Here is a 26392-nt window from a genome sequence, read left to right on the forward strand (position 1 = left end):
CCATTTCACCTCCCCTTAACTCTGTTTGGGATCGCTTACACACCAAGGAAGTTGGGCTTTGAGAATTCCATCCCACTACCTCTGAGGAGAATACTTCCCATCTTGCTTCTCTATCTCTCTATTTTTTAGAATTTTCTCTGTCACTCCAGAGGATTATGTTTCTTATGAAGCCTTCTGTGTGCATCTTTCTTTTCACCTGTGTCCTCCCACTCAGCCATACCTGGTAAGTAATCTGGACTCCTACCTGGAACTAGGAATAGGTAAGTGTATGTAATATATTGGAGAAAAGTCATTTTCATTTCTGGAAATGTAGGAAACCTTGAGATCTCTCCTGGGAAAAACTGTCCTATGGAATAGGGCTCTTCCTAAATTTTTGGCTAATTTGAATAAATCTTTAGAACCCCTACCAATAAAGGATTAAAAGATAAGGGTTCCTATTTTGATAAATTGCTATACCACAAATATTCCAAGTGATTTGGGGGGAAATGTACAGTAGCCCTTTTTACCAAATCCTGATGTCAGTATTGAGGAGAAGAGGAGATGTCTCAAAGCAGGTTCTACTATGTGTTGAATCTGATCTTGAGATGAAGGCTGGAGACAAAATTCAATGTGATCTTATTTTGTACTTTCTGACTTTAATTTTTTCAGAATACTCTAAGTAACTGCTCATAGTATCATTTCCTAGGCATTAAAAATTTATTTGAACTACTGAGTTAGTATTGGGTTAACAAACACTGTTAAAACCAGATATTTTTCAAAATCTAAACTTCTCTACAGATTTAATTTGTTCAATTTACAAAAATTTCTAAATTGCTCAGAAAATCAGATAATATATGTGAAAGTAAACTTGTAAATTATAAAGCATTGCACAAATGATAGAGAATATTATCACCATTCTCATTTATCTCTAGGAAACCATATAAAGTATCTATACCTCTAACTGTTAATAAGAAAGCACACAATAACATACAGAATGCAGGTTGCTAGGGTGTTTGGAGTTTCTCTCCAATTCAGATATAAGCTCAGTCTCTCCTTTGATCAGTTCTCATTTTGACCATCTATTTATCCAAGATATAAATCCAATTGCTACATAAACTGTTGAGGAAGCAAGAATAGGACTTTCTTTGCTGAAATAAGCTTCTTGTGCTAATTATTGAGAGTGTATTCTTATCATAAATGAGTACAACCATCTTTATTGGAGTGCTGATAAGAAGTATGCCAACTTAATACAACTATTTGCAAGTTGATGTGATAATTGGCAACATTTCTGACTATAAACTGAACCACCAAATAATTGGTCCATTTTTAATTGGCATTTTAATTAAATATTTCAATGTTCAAAAAAAATCTCTTTTCTCTCCCTTTCATGAGAACAAAAAGACAAAAGGGAGAGGAGACTATTTCAGAGCATTTCTACTGATGTTCATGGTATTCTTCAGCTGATTCAGTATCAGCAAAAGAGAAACACGAGATTCCTTTCCCTAGTCACCAGGGCAGTGTGAAGAATTGTTCTGTAAAAAATACCTTTACTGTGTGTTCCCTTCCCTGCTGGAGGGGGTCATGTTCATTTCATTCCGATACTGACACAGCCACACTGAAAGGTGGCTGGGTTGCTTGTCTGTCCAAATTCAAGTGTCTGGATTCAAAAAGAAAAAGAAAAAAAGGGATGTGAAAGAAATTTCTAATTTAAAAACAGGGTTTAAGAACCCCTTCTTGCCTTGCTTGACTTTGAGGAGAAAATGTACAAATCTCCTGTGTAATGAATTAGATTTTAATTGCTTTTCCTATAAGCCCAAATTTGAATTAAACATTTACACTTTGCCAAGAATCTGGTTTTAATAGCATTTGAAAAGTGATTTTTAACTTTAACATTAAATCTTGATTATTTTTGTAATGAAACTATCAGGGTTTTGCATAAGGTCATCTTCCCCTTTGTGCCATGCAGAAAAATTTGACCAAGCACAGGCTTTGAAATGTTTCTCTTAATACTTTATTATCAACCTTTTATGTAAGGACCTCAAAAGCATTTAACAAATAGAGAACCACAATTTCTGCTTGGCTGTTCAATTGTAGGCCTGTCTGAAATTACTGTCTGAAAGAGTCCATCAGTAGAAATTTCTAGGGTTGAAAGGGAGAAAATAATGATGACAATCACCTATCATAAGCAGTTTTACTAGGTAAATCAGTACAAAATAATTTTTTTTAAAAAATATTTTTTTTCACAGTTTCTTATTGTTGGGACAATTCTGAAGAGAATTATTCTTCTGTGACTTGAGAAAAATCTTTTCTTCGAATTTGTTTTTTTTAATTCTTATGGCTCCAAAAAAAAAAAAAAAAAAAAGAGAGAGAGAGAGAGAATGGGAATGCATGATACAGCCAAGCCGAGGGTAGTAATTATAATTGTTGTCAGAGATGAACCAGTTTGATTTTTCTTCCAATGCACTTACTCATCTAGAATAAATAGGCCTAGAAAATGTTTTTTTTATTAACAGTTGACCCCATTTTACTCCAAATGATGTTTCATGAAAATACTGGGTCTTGTCTAGTTCTGTCCATCTCTTACTCTCTCTCTCTCTCTGCCTAACTCAGTCACCAAATGAGAAAGATGCACTGGGACACAGAGATCAATCATGGCTCTGTTCTCAGTCTTCAACAGAGATTACTACCTCCACATCTTTTTAAAGATCTGTAGTCGGGATTTAAACAGGGTCAGTTTCTCTTCTGCAGTAGGGTAAGCATTTATCTAAAATCTTTGAATTTTAAGACAGCTTTTGAAAAACATCATCCTTTGGTGCTCTACGTTTATGTTATTAGAGTAACCTTTCTGTGGCTCTTAAAATTTCATCTGATAATGACACATGGGACCCCTGATTAGCAAAGAGATCAGTTATTGTAGGAATCCATCTTCTCACCCGTCATTGTGTATAGCCAAAATTATTGCTCTCCACACATATGTGCTCCTATTTTCAAATGTATATTATGAACAATAAAATACAAACTCATTTAAAAATTATTGAATTCCTGATAGTTTTTTGTCACGTTAAGTTTTTGTCATGCTGAGTTTTTCCCACCAGCAGATGCAAAAAGAACAAGTACAATCAAGTGAGCATCCACTAAACTTTGTCACATTAGGAAGGGAGTCTCATCCTCGAAGAGTTTCGGAATCTCTGAAGTTAGAGAAATAAAAAGTAAGATGTGAGGAACTGCTTTGGAACCTAGAAAATAATACACCAATAAAAAAAGACCCACATATCCTGGACAGGCATGGTATCCTAGCACTTTGACCATCACTTGAGGTCAGGAGTTTGAGACCAGCCTGGGCAACAGTCAGATCTCATCTCTACAAAAAATAAAAAAATTAGCCAGGCATGGTGGTGTGTGCCTGTAGTCCCAGACACTCAGGAGGCTGAGGGGAGAGGATCACTTGAGCCCAGGAGTTGGGGGCCGCAGTGCCACTGCACTCTACTGGGCAACAGAACAAGACCATGTCTCAAAAAAAAAAAAAAAAGAAAGAAAGAAAAGAAAAGAAAAGAAGAGTCACATACGTAATAGCTTCCCTGGTCGATAAAAAAAAAGTGCATGGAGTAACTCTGAGATGGACTAGATTAGCAGCTGTGCCGTAGGAAGTCTGAGGGCTCAAAACATGACCAGAGAAGTTTAATTCCCAGTTTTATCATTGATTTCCTCAACAACTTGAGCCCTATGTTTTTCCTTTCAGAGTCTGTATTTCTCCTGTTGTGAAAGACAATAATAACTATTATTATTATAATTATTATTAACAACAAAGGCTATGAGATCCTGGGAAAAGACACTTCATTACAGCTCTTCTTATGAACCCAGTTTGTGCAAGTGATGAGGAGGACGCTCTGGAGGTGCACCTTCTTCATTTTTCTTTTTTCTTTCTTTTTTTTTGGTAGATAATATGACATAAAAAGGACCTCCTTTTTGTGATATTACATAGAGACAAATGGGGCATAAAAAAGAACCAGAAGAAAAGTAGTGTTAATCCAAACCCTCTCTCATCCATGGAAAGAGATTGCTTTTTTTCTTTTTCCCAGCTGGGACAATTGGTTTAATGCTGCTCTATATTGGGCAATGCTATTCTCTCTTAGGATGATTAATAAAATTCCTTTTCCTGGGCTCTAATGATTCTATTTCCATCAGAAAGGTAGAGGAGAATTCATATGGCTTAGAGAGTGTAGGCAATACAATTTTTTCTTAAGATAAATCCTTATTTTTCAGAAAGCAGATTTTTTTTTTTTTTTTTTTTTTTACTAGGTAAAGGATCAGGCTGGGTTAACAGTTGGGGGAAACTCTGAGCTTGGTTCACATAAATAACATTCCCCATTGCCTCCCGTTTGAAATATACCTACACTCCAAGGGCCTCTCAAAAGAAACTACCATCCACTTCAGACTCTCCAGTCTCATTATATGCCAAACTTTTATGGTTTGTTTTTCTCAATCTTTATTGTAAGCCCTTGTTATCGATCATTTTATTTCTCTGTATGCTTCTTAGGTTAGAGTTTTCTCCAGACCAAGAGAAAATCAGACCACAAGGGGATGATTTAAGTTCACCATTATCTGACCTGCCCAAATTCACTTTTTAATAGGTTGTTTTCTCAACTTCATCATTCTCTGGTTCCAGCATAGTATGAAGTCATGTTCCAGTAGTCCCAATAAGACCTTATGAGAGGGACAATATTTGGTCTTTCTATGCAACTCTATAGATGAAATTCTTATGTCCTCCAGGCCAAACTTAAACCATCCTACATAAGTAGGAATTTCCTCTTCTTTCAAAACTGTAATCACTGTTTGCTGCCATAGATCTCAGTTCTTCTCCTGTACTCAGGCTCTTCAGGTTTACCATATTAGACTTTGAAGGTTCCATTCCATACCAATATCCAGAATAATAAATAATGTACCAATAAATTGTTCACATTATCCTCTCTGACATTTCTTTGCCTTAATCCTAGGCATCTGGTGGAGCCCAGATTCTCTAGATTATTGCTTCAGGGGCATTCTGTTTTTAAAATTTTATAATTTGGAAAATTTTTTTTTACGAAGGTAGAGAGAACAGCGTATATAATGAACCCCCCCATAACTCAGCTTCCACTGTTATCAATCCTTAACCAATCATGTTTTTATACTTTCTGTAGCATTTTCAACTGCATATATCTCTCTTAGTCTAAATCTTCCAAATACTACCATGGTTCAAAATAGGAAGAAGAGAGCCAGGAAAAGGAATCTTCTATCCTGTGTCTAAGAAATCTAGGACAATAATTAGAATGAATTTTGGGGAACATTGTCAAGATATGATTGTCTTTGGGGGAAAACCAAGAATACAAATTAGCAGAAGGAGATAAGTCATTCAAATACAGGTTTGAGTTTATTTCTATTGGAGCTGTGGCTGGTTAACAAAGGCAACAGAAATGGATAGTTGGATCAGACTGGGGAGAGAACATTTTTACCACCCATTTGGATATAGTTCCATTAAGTAGTGAAAATGTTACTAAAGTGTCAAAGCCTTTCAATTTTCTTACCTTGAACTGTTCACCTAGTTATTTTACAGGATAATTCTTAGAGTTACCACATACACCTACCTTCTACTATACTGAAATAAATTGGTATTGTATACATCAATGCAATTGAGAACATGAATATTTTCTAAAGTCTGTACTACAGGAAGACAGGTAACAAGATGAAAAAAACAAAACAAAATTCTCTGCTTCTGTAATGACTGTGGAAGAAGGTCCTGTGAGCCCAGGCTTTCTGGGAATAGTGGCTTGAGCTTTTCTTTAGCAGCTTTCACTTAGAGACCAAGGAAAAGAAAGTGAGTACAGCTTATTCTCCGTTAGAATCCTCATTTAGATGCTAAGTGCTGAAACATTTTGTAGCTCAGTGTTTCTCAGAGCTTACTACAACACATAAAGAAGTAAGGGAATGAGAACAAGAAAAGACAGCCTATCACTCTATAAAATATCCTGGAATACAAATGACATGTCAGTTGCAGGGGAAAAGACTATCCCTTGAAAATTTGTGATTTGTTTGGGAAGGAATCTGCCTGAGATTGTTTTGGAGAGATCCATGATACACAGTTGTCCTGCGGGCTATTACAGCCTTTTGGCAATAATTATTTGGCAAGGGCTGGATTTGAAATAATGCAGGATTTTAATATACATTTTAATATAAGGACTACTAATAAAACTGACACACCTATTTAAATTTTTTAGCCAATTGGTTTATAAGGCTTTTTTTCCCTCATATTTTAGGGCACTGCATTATTAGATACAAAATTCACATTTATAAAAAAATATTTTTAGAATTATTTACAGGGCTGAACTCCCTTTGAAGAAAGAGATGGAATTTAAATCAGTGAAACAGATATGGGGGAATATGATGCAAAGTACCCGTTCCCGAATTTTTCCTTTGATATTCATCTCGACAAAAACCTTCCCTGGGCTCCAATCTCCACTGCAGTCATTTCTCCTTTGTCTTTTTCCTTTCAATGCCATACTCCTCCAATGAGTCGACACCAGCTGCTTTCATTTCATAACTCTTTACGCTCTGTAATCTGGCTTCTGTTCCATGGCCCTACTGAAATAGATCTCTCTATTGATATCAGCTTTGTTCTCTCTTGACACATTGTTAAGCAGGAAGAAATTTGTCTTTGAAATTCTTAATATTTCTCTTTCCTTCAAGACTTCAGATATCTTGTACCTTCTACTTCCTAATCCCTTCCCCTGGCTAAATAGGAAAGCCTGATTTCAATTGTTTATACTTTAGAATGAATAAAAATTAGTTGCACTGTTCACCCTTGGAAAAAAATTTGCATTTTAAACTTAACTGTAATTGTACAGTGAATTGTTCCTAGTTTAAATACCCTCAGGTATTGTCAGAGAGGGATAGTGAAGAAAAATTTGAGAATAATGGGGTATTATTTCACAGTTCTTAGTAAGATCTACCTTCTATTTAATTGTATGTATGTGTGTTCCTATCTCTGTATATGCTTGTGCATGTGTGTTCTGTGGGTCAGATGTTGTGGAGGATAGAAAGAATCACAAGGAAACTTACTCAGGAAGAGCTGTCTTTGGGCTCTCCCCAGCCCAAGGCATCTTGAGAGTTCTGTGGAGTGAAATCTGCTGTCAGAAACTCATTCTAAGAGAAAGTTGTGTCACTGGAGCGCCTTCTAGCTATAGCTCCAGGCAGCGTCCCTACTCTGGACCCTCCCCTCAATCTTTTAATCCCTTTTCCTTGTACTTCATCTGTGCCAAATCTCTAGATGGAGAAGATCTGCAATCTATATTCATTCACTGCCACTTCTTTCCCCTTGGGCCATCACTCCAATTACAGTAATCAGATGGTCTCTTCTGGAGAAGGACAAACAGAGCCTCATGACTCAGAGACATTTTATGGACCTTGAGAGATGGGATTAAAGGGTAGAGAGAAACCACAAATGTTACTGAAAGACTTGTGGGGAAAGTTAAGAGAGACAGAAAGAAAGAAGAGATCAGAGGGCATTAAGATGAAAGTCCTGGGTGTTGAAAAGAAAATATCATATTCTGAAGATTCAAATTCAGAACCTTTGCTTTTTAAAATTATGTGTGGGGTGGGGAAAAGAGTAACCCTGCCTTAAGTCTAAGCTACATCAACCACTAGGATTCAAACATATCAAGGCACAACTGGCAAACTAGTGAGTGTGGCCTGCAAGACATGAGACTACATAGCTTCTTGGGAAAGAATGCTCATACTAAGGATAGAGTAAGTCCAACACACAAAACTGGCTTAGAAAAAAAAAAACTGGCTTAGTAACAAGGTCCTAGTTTTGCAAAGGGAGGAGTTAGTCTAAACGTAGCATGATGCTTGGCACTCTTGGTCCAGTGCCCATCTGTGGCATGGGCTTTATGTAATCAGGCATGTGTTCTCACCATGGCCACTAAACTGCTACCCATCCAATGTGATGTTGTACAGACCATCTCATGGGCTATGCTAGTTTGGAGAAATGCCCCAAAATAGGAAGAAATGGTTGAAACTAATTGGATACTGGCTTAAACCCCTTGTCCACAATTAGATAAAATTGACAGAGAATGAGAACTTGCAATTTTCTGTGAACTTGCTAAGGTGGTAAAATACTATAAACTTCTTCAAATGGTATCAGGTGAAGAAAGGCTTTGTCTATTAGTGTGTATGTGTATCTATGCATAATGAATGTTAGGTAAAAAGAAACAACAAAATCCACAACCAAAGCATACAAACAGACAAACAAATAAATGAAAGCAAAGAAACTTGGAGACTTTCCAAGAGCTAAAAGAGAAGCTGTGGCATTTGTATTTGGATTGATCCAAAGTCCCTCCCCTCCTGTCCCAGCTCCCTGGGAAAAAGCTTACTGAGGATCTGGCTGATTATGGAATAGGCAGTTCGGGAGGCAATACAGCCCATGAGAGAAGCCACATAATGCAGAAAGACGTGGATGTTTAAGGAGCTATAGTGCCCTAAATAAAAGAATTTTTACCTGTGGCTAGATTTTGGCTAGATTATAGCCACTGAGGTGTTGTAAGTTTAACAGGTCCCCAGACCAGAGAAGCAATAGGCAATGATATAAAAGTCTACAGGGCTCTGGTTTAGAGGTCACCCACAGCCTCAAAACTACTAATGCATCTGTACCCATTTGCTGTTTAACAACAGTTGAAAAGATATTTAGTAACAAAGAGAATAGCAAGGACTTTGACAGACATTGAAAGGAAGGGGAAAGAACTTCCTTGTAAGTGTTCATATTAAAGGAGCTGTGGCGGAAGGTGGTGAAGACAAGGACAAAAGGACACAGTTTGGCTAATCAGCCTAGGTAGGAGCAAGTGTCAGCAGAAGCTATTTACAGTGGGACATTACTGTGAGAGCTCAGAATAAACGAGAGAGATCTCAAATTCTTGCTGTTGATAAATTAACTTGGAAGAAGTATGAGGTGGCCTTAGAAGTGTATAGAAAAAAGTGTAGACCAAAGAGTGAGTTAAAGACTCACTTTGGGATTGGTGACAAGAGTGCAGAGGTGGTCTAAGAATGTAAAATAATAGCTCTGGCATTAAAGGCTTTCATGAGTGGAGGAGCTAGAGGACAGATGGCCCCTAGACAAAGACTCAGAGTCCTTGCAGGCATATTTCACCCCCAAAAATATTTTATTCCTGATTGGGGAAGATGTGCATAAACAAGTCAGTGGTAATTGCTAGAAGAACACTCTATACTACAAAGAAAATCTGCAAGGAAGGAAAGAGATCCATGACTTTAATACTCAGTGCAGTCAGAGACCAATCCCTTCAAGGCAATGACCAATGAGAGATTTGGGAGCTACCAAAACCAGAAGTGCTCCATCCAGATACAAAAAAGAGAATATCCACCAATTTGTTACTGCTGCAGTGGGAACAGCCATTTTTTTCCAGAAGATTAAAGAAATAACTTGAGTCTCCTAGGCCCTCAAATTATGACTTAGGTATTAGATGCTTGTAGGCATTTCCCTGTTCTCCCTCTGGCCCAGTGTTTCTCAAGGGGTGTCTAAGGGTCATCTGCAGTGAAACCATCTCAGGGACTTGGACATGCAGGTCCCTTCCACTCATCATCCCTTTTCCCCCATCACCACCACTGAAAAAGAGTCTCTGGAGCTGGGGCCCAGGAGTCTTTATGTTTAATAAACTCCCTCAGAGGATTCTCCTGTACTTGACACTTTGTCCTCCACTGTCCTAGGCTGATAGAACACCTCTAAAAGAATATGAAAGCAAGACAGACTCCACGAAAGAGGAGCAAGATAGGGAAAGAATAAAGTCCTGTCTAAGCCAGGCACTATGGCCACCTGACAGTTAATGGGAGTTGGTAGAGCATGGTCATTGCTTATGCCCTTCACCACTGGAACTCACGGTAAGGCCAGGGACAAGTCTGGGAGAGATGCTGTCACCAAAGCCACCCTCTTCAGGCTCTTGGGTACTACAGAAGGGCTAGAGCTTCAGTCAGAGTCTTATTGAGGAATGATCCTCAATATGGCCAGACCCTAGTCCCCATGTGTTTGCTTTTGAATCAGTGGAAACTGCCAGCTCCCAAGGTACTGAAGAGTCTTAAAGAGTCTTCCCTAAAATCAGAAAGTGCATTGGTGCTCATTCTCCAGGGAGTCATTATACAGGTGGAAGAAGTCTAGGGTGGGAGAATCAACAATGGCCAGCTTGCTAAGGCCAATGAACACTGCTCTTGGGTGAGAAAGGCACTTTTAACATGAGGTCCCTGAAGGCTGAGCCTAGGAATGGTATTAACACAACATCAGAGAGACTCTATTTAATGTATTTTTTTAACTCTCCCATTTCTTTGCAAGGATGGCACTCTTTGAAAGGACCAACCTTTGAAGGGGCTCCAAGTTGGACCTACCACTTAGATTTAGCATATCTCAATATATCAGGAAAATTAGTAGGGCTTCGGGTACCATAAGTTTATCTAAATGGGTGATTATGGAATCTTCCCAAGAGTGCATTTGCTCTTAAGGAAGAGAACTGAGAAGATCCAGCAATGAAGCTTATCATTTGAATTTTTTAGCAAGCCCCTTGGTTACAGACAAATGGAGGGGCTGGAGGGTTACTAGGAGGGATGCTATAAGCAAAAACTGAGAAAACTATTTTACTAAAACTCTATAAGACCCTTGTGCACAAATGATCCTTTTGATACCCAAGTGGAAATGTAAAATTCTAAAGGGGGTTAAAAGACACAAAAACAGCATGGTACTGGTATAAAAGTAAGATAAAGACATTTGTCCCTTTTAAAAAATTACTAGACTTTTTAAGAGCATTTTTAGATTTACTGAAAAATTGAGCAGAATATACAGAGAGCTCCTATATTCAGTCATACACCGCATAATGATGTTTTGGTCAACAATGAACTGCTATACAATGGTGGTCCCATAAAATTATAATAGAGCTGAAAAATTCCTATCACCTGTTGACATGATAGCATCCTAACTTCACAGCTCAACACATTACTCACATGTTTGTGATGATGCTGGTATAAACAAACCTCCTACACTACCAGCCATCTAAAGTATAACACATACAATTATGTATAGAATATAATACTTGATAATTATAACAAATGACCATGTTACTGGTTTAGGTATTTATAATACTATGCTATACTTTTAATTGTAATTTTAGCATATACTCCTTTCACTTATTAAAAAAAAAAAAAAAGCTAACTGTAAAACAGCCTCAGGCGGTCCTCCAGGAAGTATTCCAGAAGAAAGCATTGTTATCATAGGGGATACAGCTCCATGTATGTTATTGCTCCTGAAAACCTTCGAGTGGGACAAGATGTGGAGGTGGAAGACAGTGATAATGATGATCCTGATCCTGTGTAGGCCTAGTGTGTTTGTGTCCTAGTTTGTAACAAAAAAGTATGTTTGTATCCAAGTTTGCAACAAAAAAATTTAAAAGGTAAAAAAAAAGGAAAAAATTTTAAAAATAGAAGAAAGCTTATAGAGTAAGACTATAAAGAAGGAAAATATTTTTGGAGAGCTGTATAATGTGTTTGTATTTTAAGCTATTTTAGCGTTATTACAAAAGAGTCAAAAAGTTAAAAAATTTAAGTGTATAAAGTAAAAAATTATAGTAAACGAAGGTTAACTTATTGAAGAAAGAAAAAATTTTGAAATAAATTTAATGTAGCCTAAGTGTACAGTATTCATAAAGTCTACAGTAGTGTGCAGTAATGTCCTAGACTTTCACATTCACTCACCACTCACTCACTGACTCACCCAGAGAAACTTCCAGTCCTGCAAGCTCCATTCATGATAAGCACTCTATACATGTGTACCATTTTAAAAAATCTTATATACTATATTTTTACTGTACCTTTTTTATGTTTAGATACACAAATACCATTGTGTTACAGCTGCCTACAGTATTCAGTACAGTAACATGCTGTTCAGGTTTGTAGCCTGGGAGCAACAGGCTACAGCATCTAGGTTTATGTGAGTGCACTCTATGATGTTTGCACAATGACAAAATCACTTAAGGACAAATTTCTCAGAACATATCCCTGTCGTTAAGCAATACATGACTATCCCCTCTACCACCGCTGCACACCGGGTCCTCTAGTACTTGCTTGTCCCTACTCTTTTCTACTCTGCTATACATAGAACCCAGTGTGAGCAGCAATAGTCTCCAGAAAGCATTCCCAGAGGATCTGGTAGTTCCCAGATAAAGCAGAGCTTGTGCCTGGCAGTTATGATTGTCTTGTGGACATGGAAGCAGAAGGGAGGGCTGGAGCAATGAAGAGATGAAAAAGTAGCAGGTCCAGGCACAGTGGCACATACCTGTAATCCCAGTGACTCGAGAGGCTGAGGTGGGAGGATCACTTGAGCCCAGGAGTTCAAGGCTGCAGTGAGCTATAATCCAGCCACTGCAGTCCATACTCCAGCCTGGGTGACAGAGTGAGACCTCATTTCTGAAAAAAAAGTAGCAGAGACAATGTGATCATTAAGTGGGCTTATTTAGGATCACTTAGGCCTCCCACAAATACTTACCAAGAATTTTTTAAGAATCAGGAGTCCTGGATTAGCAGGTGGAATAAGAGCAAGAGAAATATGGGTTGGGAAAAGCATAGCAGTTGAGCAGTATGTGCTCTAGAATCAGCCTGCCAAGGTCCCGGTCCTGGCTTTACTGATTAACTAGCTCTGAGATGCTGGCTAACCACTCTATGTTTCAGTTTCTGTGTCTGTAAAACGGAAGATATAATAGTTTCTACCTCATATAATTGTTGTGATAATTATGTGAGCTTAAAATATGTAAAACACTTAAAATAATACTTGGTGTACATAGAATAAACACTCAGTAAAAAACTATGGTACCCACCCTGTGGAGTTGCTATGGAAATTTAAAAAGATGATACAGGTAAAGCACTTAGAAGAGTTCCTGATATACCCGATAAGTGTTAGCTATTACTATGTCATATAATTAAGCTTTATGTGATGTCAGCACACACACACATATACACAGGAAGACTAACAAAAGGAGAAGAAACAATTATAAACTTTTTACATGGCAGGGTAAAAGCATAAGTAACTATAGTTATTTATGTAAATTGCTTACCACTTATGCCTAATTACTATGAAGTATGATAACAATTATACATAGCATTAAGTGCGTCAGATTGACTTTGCTAATGGTTTGGTTATAACGCTAACCTCTGTGTACATATGCTTGGTGCTCACTGTCTATTATTCTTGTTGTGTGATCATCTGCTAACGTGGCACAGTTGTCTGCTCACTACATTAAAAAACTGGTGGGAGCACTGGCTTGCTACAGACTTCCTTCTCATGTTCCTCAAAACCTTTTTGCAGTCCCTTTTCTCCTCAAAATTTCTGTTGCATCTGATGATCCTTCCATCTATTTTTTCAAAACCCTTTAATTCAATCCATTTTTATAGAGTACTTACTGTGTTCAAGGTACCAACTAGATTAGGATCTGGAGGGTATATAGAGATAATTAAGGCAGCCTGTAAAAGGGAGGAAAGGGAAACCTTAATATGAGGCAGAAGAAAGTTGCTGTGAGACCTCAAGAAGTGCTGGTTGTGGCTTTTGAACTAGTACTTACTCAAGAATAAGTAAGATCTTAAAAATAATAGCTTTGTTGAGATATAATCCATATCCTATAAAATTCACCCCTTTAAGGTGTACAAATCAATGGTTTTTAGCAAATTCACAGACTTGTGCAACTCTCACCACAATCAATTTTAGAACATTTTCATTACCCCCAAAAGAAACCCCTTATCCATTAGCAGTCACTCCCCACCATTCCCCCTCCCCTCAACCCCCAGCAACTGCTAATCTACTCAGTTTCTATGGAATTGCCTATTCTGAATATTTCATATAGATAGAATTATATAACTTATGGCCTTTTTCTGTCTGGCTTCTTTCACTTAGAATGTTACTTTCAAGGTTCATCCATGTTGTAGCATGTATCAATACTTATTTTTACAGTTGAAAAATATTCTATTACAGACATACCACATTTTATTTAATCATTCATCAGTTGATAGACATTTAGGCGTTTTTTTTTTTTTTTGGCTATTATGAATAATGCTGTTATAACACTAATGTACAAGTATTTTTTGGACACATGTTTTCAATTCTCACGAGTACATACCTAGGAATGGAATTGCTGGGTCATACAGTAACTCCTTTTGAGAAATTGCCAGGCTATTTTCCAAAGTGCCTGCACCATTTTACAGTACCACCAGCAATGTGTGAGGGTTCTGATTTCTCCACATCGTCAGCAACACTTGTTGTTGTCTTTTTTTATTTTAGCTATTTTAGTGCGTGTGAACTTTTGTTGTGTTTTTATTTGTACTTTGCTGATGACTAATGATGTTGAGCATCTTTTCCTGTGTTTATTGGCCATTTGTATATCTTCTTTGGAGAAATATCTATTCTAGTTCTCTGCCCATTTTTCTTTCTTTTCTTTTCTTTCTTCCTTTCTTTCTTTCTTTTTTTTTTTTTTTTTTGAAACAGAATCTCACTCTGTTGCCTGGGCTAGAGTGCTGTGGCATCAGCCTAGCTCACAGCAACCTCAAACTCCTGGGCTCAAGCAATCCTACTGCCTTAGCCTCCCAAGTAGCTGGGACTACAGGCATGCACCATCATGCCTGGCTAATTATATATATATATATATATACACACATATATATATATATTTTTTTTTTTTTAGTTGTCTAGCTAATATCTATTTTTTTTAGTAGAGATGGGGTCTTGCTTTTGCTCAGGCTGGTCCCTAACTGCTGAGCTCAAACGATCCTCCCGCCTCGGCCACCAAGAGTGCTAGGATTACAGGTGTGAGCCACCACGCCCGGCCCTCTCTGCCCATTTTTCAATCGAATTGTTTTTCTGTTGTTGAGTTTTAGGAGTTTTCTATATATTCTGGATATTAACCCTTTATCAGATATATGCTTTGCAAATATATTCTCCCATTCTGTGAGTTGTCTTTTCACTTTCTTGATGGCCTTTTCTGAAGCACAAGTTTTTAATTTTGAAGAAGTCCAAATTATCTATTCTTTCTTTTGTTGCTTGTGCTTTTAGTATCATATCAATAAAACTATTGCCTAATTCCAGGTCCCAAAAATGCACACCTAACCTATGCTTTATTCTAAGAGTTTTACATTTAGGTCTATGGTCCATTTTTAATTATTTTTTGTAGATAGTATGATGTAAGAATCCAACCTCATTCGTTTGTATGTGGATATCCAGTTGTCCTAGCACCATTGATTGAAAATACTAAGAATAGGTAAGATTTAACAGAACAGCATGAGGAAAGGCATAGAGGCATGAATGTATGGATGTCCATGAATAGCAACTGGTTCAGCTTGACTAGAGGATTAGACAAGTAGGGATATTTAATGGGAAACAAGGTTGGAAAGGTTATGTAGGGTCAGGTCATGGAGGACCTTGAGTGTCAAAAGTTGGAGAACTATGGAAGATAGTCCTCAGAAGGATGACATCAGAATCAGGCTTTCAGAAGAGTGATCTACCTGCAGACTATACATTTGATTGGAATGGGATAAAGATTGTAATTAGAGAAGTCAGTTAGTAGAGCTTCTACAGTGGTCTAGGTTGGAGGTCACAACTAAAACTGTGATAGTGAGAGTAGAAAAGAGGGAGCTGGTATGTAAAAAATATGATAGGGGTACGATACACACAAATCTTGGTAACTGATTGGATGGTGAGAGCAGATTGGGAGAAACTTGGAAATTAGTGGTTCCATTAATAAAACATAGTAAAGTCAGGAGAAGTGGCTAGTTTGACAGGAAAGATAAGTTAGCTTTTAGATATACTGTCTTAAAATTTGAAACATCCCCAGTAGAGAAATGTAGCATTCATTTGGAAATGCAGCTTTGGATCTCAAGCTAGAAGTCAGGGCTGAAGGTAAGGATTTGGAAGACATCACCTAATCATAATTGTTAAAACCATGGGCACGAATGAGGAATTTTCTCCTATCTCCCTATCTTTCTAGATTGCTGCTCCTTCTGCGTTTTCTTAGATGATATTTTTTTCCTACTCCCAACCCTAAATGTGGGTTCCATCATTCTTTCATTCAACAAATATTTGTGAAGTGTTTATTATTCCCAGGCACTGCTCAAGGCACTGGTAATACTTGATGAACAAAATGGACACCCCCCCCCCAAAAAAAACTGCCTTAATGAAGCTGACAGTCTAGTGGGAGGAAGCAAACACTAAACAAATAAATATGTAAAACACACAGCGGTCAGATGATAAAAAGCGCCATAGAAAAAAATGAAGCAGAGAAAGGGAATGGGGAGTTGCAGTTTTAAATAGGATGATGACAGAAAGCCTCAAGGAGCATGACACATTTGATGTAGGTGCAGGAACAAGCTGTGTGGATGTCTGGGCAAAAAGCATTCTGGGAAGAGAGAACAGCAAGTACAGCAAGAGGCTGGAGAGCACCTGGTGTGGGAGAGAAACAAGGAGACCAGTATGGCTGGAGCAGAGCAGCAAGCAGGGAGCAGATCAGTTCAAAAATATAACCGGAGCCCAGAAGGATTTTCATAAACCACGATAAGAATTTGACTTCTACTCTGCACGAGATAGGAAATTATTAGAAGACTTAGAGCAGAGAGTGGCAAAATTTAATTTGTATTTTAAAGGTATTAATCTTTAAAGGGACAAATCATTTTGAGAATAGAATGTGGTAAGAGTAAGGGTGGAAGCAAGGAGATCAATTGGTAGGTTTTCACAATAATCCAGACAAAAGATGATGACAGCTTGAGCAAAGGTGACAACAGTGAAGGTGTTAAGAACTGGTCAGATTCTGGGCTGTGCATGGTAGCTCATGCCTGTAATCCCAGCACTTTGGGAGGCTGAGGAAGGAGGATGGCTTGAGGCCAGGAATTCCAGACCAGCCTGAGTAAGAGCAAGAGAAAGACCTTGTCTCTACAAAAAATTAGTTAGACATGGTGGCTTGTGCTTATTGTCCCAGCTATTCATTTGGGAGGCTGAGGTGGGAGGATCGCTTGAGTGGGGAAGTTGGAGGCTCTAGTGAGCCATGATCATGCTACTGCACTCCAGCCTGGGTGATAGAGCAGGACCCTGTCTCTGAAAAAAAGAAAGAAAGAAAGAAAAGAATTGGTTAGATTCTGGATGTATTTTGAGCTGGAGATGGCAGGATTTGAGGACAGACTGATTACAGGATTAGAGGGAAAGAAAGGAGCCAAAGATGACCCTTGAGATTTTTGTCTGAGTAACTAGGAGGAACTGTCCTTTATTAGATGGAGAAGACTCCATAAGGAACAGGCTTCGGTTGGTGGCAGCAAGGATCAGGAGTTCAGTTCTGGACATGTTAAGTTTGGGATGCCTATTAAACATGGAAGGGGAGATGTCAAGAATATAGTTGGATATGCAAGTCTAGAGTTCAAGAAAAGGTCTGAGAATAGTTGGGAGGGTCCAGGAAAGCATAAACCCTTTGAATGGCCCCAAATTTGGGTAGTATCATCAGCAACTATACATCCTCATGGGAAGAGGGAAGCTTGTACCTCCATCTAGGAGGATACTGGTTTTATCATGTTCTGTCTGTAGGGAAGCCTCCACCTGTTAAACATTTATATCTTCCACGTTTGTTAGCATCTTTCCTTCAGTCATATGACTGTCCCTAGGTGGCATCCATACAAACGCTTAAATTCTTTGCATCTTCTCACAATACACACTCATTATGCTTTCTGCAATCTATATTTTACCCCGCAAAAGGACACCATGCCATTGTCTCATTAATCAAGAACAAGATCCTCCTCTTTTGGTGTTCACCACAGGACACACAGTCTTTTTATTCCTAATGTCAAGATTAACTCCTTTCCCTGAGGCCAAGGGCCTGGCTGACTCCTCTGACATCAATCTTTAAGGATCAGAAATTTATCTTCAAACCCATAATGACTTTGGCAATTGTGAATTCATTTAAATAATTTTGAATTTATTTTTGTGCTTTGCTTGTACTACCACCCCCAAAAGAATAGTGCTTCTTTTCAGTTGACTTAAGTTTGCCTGCCCAGCTTTAAAAAGTAAGCCTCAGTTTTGCTAGATTTTGTAACCTGTTATGATTTTCTTAAATTCTATTACATCTCTTTCAGAATCCTTTTCATCTTTTCATATGGCAGCCTCCCAGTTTGTTAATAGTGTTTTTCAAAAACTACTCACATTTTATGTGTTGTGTGTGTTTTGTATGAAAAGAGTCAGCCAACCCTTCTTGGCCTCTGACAAGAGACTAAACTTTCTTGGTCTCTTTCATTTCCAGTCTCCTTTCTGGTGACGTACAGCATCTTATCAGCCTTCAGAATTGCAGGGGTACACCAACTTTCATGGAATGATACATAATGATTCCCATGTTACTCTCTTACATTATAGTTGATAAAGAATGGTAATAGATAACACATTTTGATTTTCAAATGCCTATACTGAAGTCATTCTCTAAATCTCTAACATGCAGATCATGTATATACATATATACTTCACTTTTCATTTTTATAGAATTACAGATTTGCAAAAGATGCAAAGAAATGTACAGAGAAGTCCCATGTACCCTGGCCCCAACCTCCCTCAGTGTTAACATCTTACAACCACAGTACATTATCATAAAGCTTATTCAGACTTCACCATTTTTACATACACTTGTAGGTACTTGAGTGTGCATGCATGTATGTGTAGCTTGATGCAACTTTGTCACTTGTGTAAACATGACCACAGTCATCAAGATACTTAACACTACCATCTCCCCATGACTCTCTCATGTTACTCTTTATAGCCCACCCATCCCCTATCCCAAATCTCTGACAACCACTGATCTGTTCTCCAGCTTTACATTATTTCACTACTGTTACACAAATAGAATCATGCAGCATGTATCCTTTGGGATTGACTTTACTCACTCAGCATAATTTCCTTGAGGTTCATTCAAGTTGTTGCATTTATCAATAGTTCCTTCCTTTTTTTTTTTTCAGCCTCCATAATTGCATGAAGTTCTTTTCTTTCTATTGTTGTGTAATATTCCATGGTGTGGATGTACCAGTTTTTTTAAACATTCACCCACTGAAGAACATTTGGGTAGTTTCCAATTTGGGGCTATTATGAATAAAACATCCAAGTATGAGCATCTGAGTATAAATTTCTTTTTTTATTAAAAAAAATTTATTTTTAGATCTTTGCAGTGACTTGGAACCGAGCACAAAATTCTCTGGGATAAATGCCCAAGAGTGCAACTGCTAAGTCATGTGGCAAATCTAATTTTAGTTTTAAAAGAAACAGCTAAACCATTTTCCAGAATGAGATTATATATTTTTGGAATTTAATGGTGACTCAATCCCTAGAAAGATATTCCACTGTTTGCCTCTTCCTGATTAGAGAACTATCGTTCTAAAATCCCATGGAGTATGAACCTGGATTTAAACCTGCTTCCTTCATTTATTAGCTGGGTGAGATTGAACATATATTTAACTTTTCTTGAGTCTCAGAGGCCCTATTTGCAAAAGAGATAATAATGCCTGAGGCAGTAAGGACTTAACAAGATCAATATGTAAAATACTGAGAGAACAGCATCTGGTACACAATCATGAGTTAATGCTAGCTCTCTCCCCACCCTATGGCAAAATAATAATCAAACATTACTCTCAATTTTTATGGTACGGGGAATTTTAACTAACTTTAAAAATCCAAGGAAATCATAATAATTTTATTCATTTTTTTTACTAAATAAGTTATTTTAGTAGGTTTTATGCACAATGTTTCCTTGGTGAAATTAGTTTCCTTTTCTTCCTATCAATTATATTTGCTGAAATAACCCTTACAACTCTTGGAAGCAAAAACAAGTTAATGTCTCTCCATTATACACTGTGGTTTGTGTTTTTTTTCCCCTTCTAGGTCAGTGAACAATTTCCTGATGACTGGTCCAAAGGTAAGAAAAAACTCCTTTGATTAATACAGATTTCACTAATCTTAGTGTGTTAACCAAAGACTATACATGTCTATTTCTTTTCACCATGTACACATCTTTTATTATGCTATATACATTATAGATAGGAAAACTGAGGCCAAGAGAGGGTTAGGGACACACCCAAAAAGCACACAGCAAAGTAATGTCAGTGCCAAGAACTCAGGAGCACTGATTCTAAATTTATGGCCAGAATTTCCAGAGCCATAAAAGTCAACAGCCTTGGGCCAGGTACAGTGGCTCACACCTGTAATCCTAGCACTCTGGGAGGCCAAGGTGGGAAGATTGCTTAAGCTCAGTAGTTCAAGACCAGCCTGATCAAGAGTGAGATCCCTATGTCTACTGAAAATAGAAAAAAATTAGCCAGGCATGGTGGTGTGCACCTGTGGTCCCAGCTACTCGGGAGGCTAAGGTAGGAGGATCCCCTGAGCCCAGGAGTTTGAGGTTGCAGTGAGCTATGATATGCCACTGCACTCTACCCAGGGTGACAGAGCAAGATTCTGTCTTGGGGGAAAAAAAAAAGTCAACAGCCTTTCATGGGTGTCAGGCTGCAAAGTCACACATCCTTCTCAGTGCCATAGTGGGATGAAATGTCCCAACTTTAAACTGCTGGAATTTGTATTACATGATCTGTACATGGAAGGGCATTTCCAGCTCTAAAATGTGATTTTCTAAGATAGTAATGGAATGAAAATAGATGAAATTTCATGAATTATGTGATTTGGGCTCATTTTGGAAAGGCAGTAGAATGAATAAAGGATAGTACTGGGGACTAGAGTCTGATAAAACTGTGTTTCTAGTTCTGCCATTTGCTAGCTGTGGGACCTTGGACAAATGACCTCTCTGAGCCTCAGTTTCCTAGTCTATAAAATGGTACCTGTTTCACAAGGTTATTTATGATGTTAAATGAGATGGCACATTTAAAGTGTTCACTCCATGATTATTTTAGAGGGATGGGAGAGTGGGCAGGAAGAGAGGTGCTTGACCAGGTTAGAGCAAATGCCTCCTAAGTTCAGTATGAATTTTGACCCCTGTGTCCCTGCAGGCTTACCTGATCTACTCCAGCAGTGTGGCAGCTGGCGCTCAGAGTGGTATTGAAGAATGCAAATATCAGTTTGCCTGGGACCGCTGGAACTGCCCCGAGAGAGCCCTGCAGCTATCCAGCCATGGCGGGCTTCGCAGTGGTAAGGAAAGCTTTGGCCACAGTTCCCTGGACTCCCTGGTCACAGGTTAGAGCCCCAGCGATGGCCCTCTGACTCCTCTACACCCTTATTCTTCACCTGCTCTCTTCTCTCAGGTCATCTTCCTCCCTGGAAGATCTTCTCCTTCCTTTTCCACCTCCTCTTTCGTACTATAGAGGTTTTTTTCTTTTCTTTTTTTTTTTTAAATATTTAATTTTACAGGAGCCAGGCTAATCTTCTCTGTATCGTTCCAATTTTAGTATATGTGCTGCCAAAGCGAGCACTACAGAGGTTTTTTTCTTTCTTCCCCAACGCTGTCACTGCTCAATGAATGGGCCTTGCGTCACCCTCAATCCCATGCCATCCTTGGCCTTCCATTTGGCTAATGGTTCCTTCACAATATAAGTAACATCAGGAGGTAGGTAGGGGGTCATAATTACTACACCTCTTAGCCCCTTCCTTCAGCAGACTCAGCAGAGGTACTGGGCAAGTGAAAAATGACTTGGAGACCAGATTCCCATGGAGAAGACAGAGCGGCCATGCCAAAAGATGAAAGAACTGCCAGTCAGAGGTTCTTTTCAAGACTAACTACACATGCCTCTTAGACTCCAATGTTACAGGAGGAAGTGGGGATGGGTTCTTTATAACCTAGCCTTTAGATTCATCTTCCCCATTTCTTCCTCAGGCTCTTTTCCATCTAAATCCTTTACAATCATATGTGTCAACAATAACCTAGCCACCTAGTCATAAAATGTGTGGCCTGCAAAGACAGGAAGGGAGAGGAGTAAGGCTAAGGCCAGGGATGGAGCAGACCCTGGAAAAGGGTAAGACACGTTTTAAAGATGGGGGAATAGGATGAGAGCTGGGAAATGAAGGTATGATCATAGCATTAAAGAAAAGTAGCGTGACAGGCATTTGTTCAGGCTGCAATCCCTCCCCCTAACTTCTGGATTTTTGGTTCCTGACAGCTAATCGGGAGACAGCATTTGTACATGCCATTAGTTCTGCTGGAGTCATGTACACCCTGACTAGAAACTGCAGCCTTGGGGATTTTGATAACTGTGGCTGTGATGACTCCCGCAATGGGCAACTGGGTAAGTAGCAATGTGGGGATGGGTAGCACAGGCCAGTTAAGTTCACTTAAAGAATGAAAAGGTTGGTGGGTAGCTTGGTGGGGTGAAGAATAGTTGTATTCTTCTAAATATGAGTAAAATCATGCTGAAGATGGGTGAACCAGTTTGAACCCAAACCCTACGGTGACAAACCAGACTAAATGTAGCTTGGGAACCTCTTCTCACATTGAGTGGTTTCCTTAATTTAAACAGAATAATAATGATAATAATAATATAATAATAAAGGAACACCACTCTGAGGGCTCAATCCTTTGTTCCTTCTCTCAAACATAGGGGGAACTTCCTTTCATGTTGCCCAGACCGGTCTACTTTCCACCCTTTACCTCCACTGCCGTCTTCAATCCTCTGTGCCCTCCCGATCAATTTCCACCTTGATTGTTCCACGTTATTTCAATTGCGCCGGTGTCTCCCTCTCAATGAATGCTCCGTGACATTTTGTCCCGTCCGGACCTCAATCACCGGCAGGGCACATGCACCCTCTGCCAAATGGGTTAGAGCACTGTATGCGGAGAGCGCACCTTGCAGAGAATCCATTCAACAACTACTTACGTCATGGAGCCTTGAGCAGGGGATTGGCTGAGGCTGGAAGTGGAGCGCAAAAGTGGCAAAAACAAATCTAGATTGAAACTAATCCAGATACAGGGCACTCGCTCAACTTTAATCCTCTCCTACACCGGACCCCCAACCCAATTAGGAACAGCAGGCCAGGAGCCTCCGCACCGCCTGCTCAATGACCTTTCCTTCCCCCGCCCTTTTCCAGGGGGCCAAGGCTGGCTGTGGGGAGGCTGCAGTGACAACGTGGGCTTCGGAGAGGCAATTTCCAAGCAGTTCGTCGATGCTCTGGAAACAGGACAGGATGCACGGGCAGCCATGAACCTGCACAATAACGAGGCTGGCCGCAAGGTGAGTCCCGCAGCCCCTGGGATTAGACAGCTGGCTCCATCCACTACCAGCCCCAGGTGCGGACAACTCTTAAATTCAGTTAACAGATGGGGAAAATGAGGTAACCAAGCGAGCTGGCCAAGTAGACTAGCTAGACACCTCACAAGCCCTGAGGGGCAGAGGCTCACCATACGCTTAATCCCGGGCCTCACTCCTAGCTCTTTCCCCAGGCGGTGAAGGGCACCATGAAACGCACGTGCAAGTGCCACGGCGTGTCTGGCAGCTGCACCACGCAGACCTGCTGGCTGCAGCTGCCTGAGTTCCGCGAGGTGGGCGCGCACCTGAAGGAAAAATACCACGCAGCACTCAAGGTGGACCTGCTGCAGGGTGCTGGCAACAGCGCGGCGGGCCGCGGCGCCATCGCCGACACCTTCCGCTCCATCTCCACCCGTGAGTTGGTGCACCTGGAGGACTCCCCGGACTACTGCCTGGAGAACAAAACGCTGGGGCTGCTGGGCACTGAAGGCCGAGAGTGCCTGCGGCGCGGAAGGGCCCTCGGCCGCTGGGAGCGTCGCAGCTGCCGCCGCCTCTGCGGGGACTGCGGGCTGGCGGTGGAGGAGCGCCGCGCGGAGACAGTGTCCAGCTGCAACTGCAAGTTCCACTGGTGCTGCGCTGTCCGCTGCGAGCAGTGCCGCCGGCGGGTCACCAAGTACTTCTGTAGCCGCGCGGAGCGGCCGCGGGGAGGCGCTGCGCACAAACCCGGGAGAAAACCCTAAGGGTCTCCTCTCCTGCCTCTTTTCCCCATTTGTTCTCGGCTTCTTTTAGAGACCCCAGTAATAGAGGAACCCCGGGAATGGGGACCCCGCATTCCCAAACCCAGGGATCCTGAGAGTGAGAGACGGCAATTTCTCCAGAGCTTGCCACTTCCCACCTGTTTTCCCCAATTCTTCTGTGCTCTGTCTGAACCTTCCTCACACCACACTTAGGTCTGAGAACTGTTTTAAGATTTTGTGCTATTGACCTTCCGTGGACTAGGATGAAAATAGGTGTTCCTCCTTCCCCCTCCTAGGTGCCCTAAAGCCTGACCTTAGCCTATCAAGCCTTAGGAACTGGAAGAACACTTCTCAGACAGGAGGGCCCAGATAAAGCCACGCTTTTCTCCTTTGCCCATTGTCTGCTACCAGGTCTCACCATAGCTGTATCTCTCTTTTGCGGAGCTCCTCCTGTTCCTGATTCCCTGCTAACTCTTGACATAGACTCCCCAGGAATCTCTAATGCTTTCTCTTTCTTCTTCCTTTCCCTTCTTTCCCTGAAGAGAAACTAAGGAAACTGGCCTGGGAAAAAGCATGTTTTGGGGGGGGGGGTTTGTTCCTGGAGGCAGAGGCTGAAGATGGGAAGAGGGAACCCTAGAGTGCCGACTTGCTGAATACCAAGGGTGCTACTCATCCTTGTGATACCACATCACTAATGGATTTTACCAGTGGGGCAATGACCTTCATAGACAATCACCCAAGGCACTCCAGACACATATCCCGAAGGCCTAGGAACTATGTAAAGGCAGATTGCCAGTCATTTCCTCCCCTTTAAAGTTTTACCTTCTCTCTGGCTCCTAACCTAGCAACCAATTTTACCTCTTTTCCTTCCCCAAAGGCTCTTTGTTCCTCTGAGTCAAGACTGAGGTAAATAAAGCCAATTTCCCATTTAGACCCTGGTCTAGAGGCAGGTCATAAGAGGAGAAACTGGGACCCTTCCTTTTAACTAACCTGGTTCTCAAACAGGCAGGATTTAGATCATTGGATATCTTCCTTCAATGAATAAACTTCCTGCAATGAAACTGTTGCTAATAGGAAGTTCAGCACCTTGAACTTTAATTTATTGCAGTTATTGTGATATGTTCCCCTTTTTCCAGGTACTGAACTTATTCTTGAGGATACTGGGAGTGGGGTGGGGTAGAGGATATAACCTCTATGCTCTCTCCTCCCTCCCACCTTGGCAGATATCATCCTTCCTAGATCTTTGCTTCTCTGATGGCGTAAGATTGACGGAGGCTAATCTGCCAAGGATTAGCAAATCATCTACATAAATCTTCCACTAATACATTTGCTCAGTAGCCAAGACCTTGCTGCTTGTGGTGCTTGAATCTTCTAGTTTTATTCTCAGAGAGAAGCAGTACAGCAGAGACTTGTTTATAAAATAGGGCAAGCCCTTGGGGAGGGAACAGTCATTCCCTAACCACTCTTTGCAGCCCAAGGAACTTCCCAGCCAGATCCCTTGCTATAGGCCAGTCCCAGGTCTGGGCACTGGGCAGCTCTCCTGAAGCAGAACTGGTCAGATGCTAGACAACCTCAACCTTCCTCTCCCAGAGTAGGAGAAAGCACCAGAGGTGTGGCTCCAAGTAGGTAACAAAAGCCAAGACTCGAGGGGCTGACCTATAGGAGTGGAAGGTCTCCCATATTCCTAACTGAGGCAGTGGCCAGGTCAGACCCCAAGCCCCTGGCCTCATCCCTATATATCTTCTGGTCCTACTAACACTTACTGAGGAGAGAAAGTCTCCTTCCTGACCAGGGGATACACTTCCCTTCAGGGTCTCTGAGTGCTTCATTTCCATCGCTACTAGCAAACGGCCCTTGGCTTCTTCCTTCAGCTTTTATCTGGGCCTTCTCAATCTCCCAACTCACCTTCTTCCTTAATCAAGCAGCAGCATATACTAACCTAGCTGTCCCACTTGGCAGAATTACTTGATAGTGCACAGGAAGAAAGTCTGGCAAGGCAGCTAGAAAATATAAAAGTACAATGCTGTAAAGCTACATTCTCCAGGAGGTCTCTCAGCATAAATGTAGAAGAACCATTGTGCTTCATATTTGATAAACTCCAGGTCAGTACTCGAAACATGTCATGTTGCCAGAAAGTTCTTTCATAGGTTATTGTTTTATATCCCCAAATGGATATGATTGATACTAGAATCATTTGAGTTCTATAAAGAAAACATTACTGAGCTACCTTAGATCTGTATTGCTTTTCTCAGCCTCTTGCATTATCCATTCATACACTTGTTCACTCAACAAACACCAGAGTGAGACAGTGCTGAACAACACACTGATATCACCGCATTCATGGAGTTTATGGTCTCATCTTATACTCAATTGCTAGGGCTGTGTTCCCCTTTACAAAGTGGACAACTCCAGAACTGTTG

At 40.3% G+C, this 26392-nt stretch overlaps 1 protein-coding gene and 1 non-coding gene across 2 annotated transcripts; one reads left to right on the forward strand and one right to left on the reverse strand.

Moving 5' to 3' along the window:
• Nucleotides 1-24914, forward strand: WNT8B (Wnt family member 8B). Its single transcript, XM_069460704.1, has 6 exons — nt 1-223; nt 19934-19967; nt 21049-21187; nt 22153-22278; nt 23078-23220; nt 23430-24914. The coding sequence occupies exons 1-6, from the start codon at nt 156-158 to the stop codon at nt 23973-23975; spliced, it is 1056 nt and encodes a 351-aa protein (XP_069316805.1). The 5' UTR covers nt 1-155; the 3' UTR covers nt 23976-24914.
• LOC138376727 (U6 spliceosomal RNA) lies at nt 21359-21468 on the reverse strand. Its single transcript, XR_011231707.1, has one exon. It is a non-coding gene; the product is annotated as a U6 spliceosomal RNA (small nuclear RNA).
• Nucleotides 24915-26392: the final 1478 nt, after the last annotated feature.

Source organism: Eulemur rufifrons, chromosome 28 (genome assembly GCF_041146395.1).
Source record: "Eulemur rufifrons isolate Redbay chromosome 28, OSU_ERuf_1, whole genome shotgun sequence".
NCBI lineage: Eukaryota > Metazoa > Chordata > Mammalia > Primates > Lemuridae > Eulemur > Eulemur rufifrons.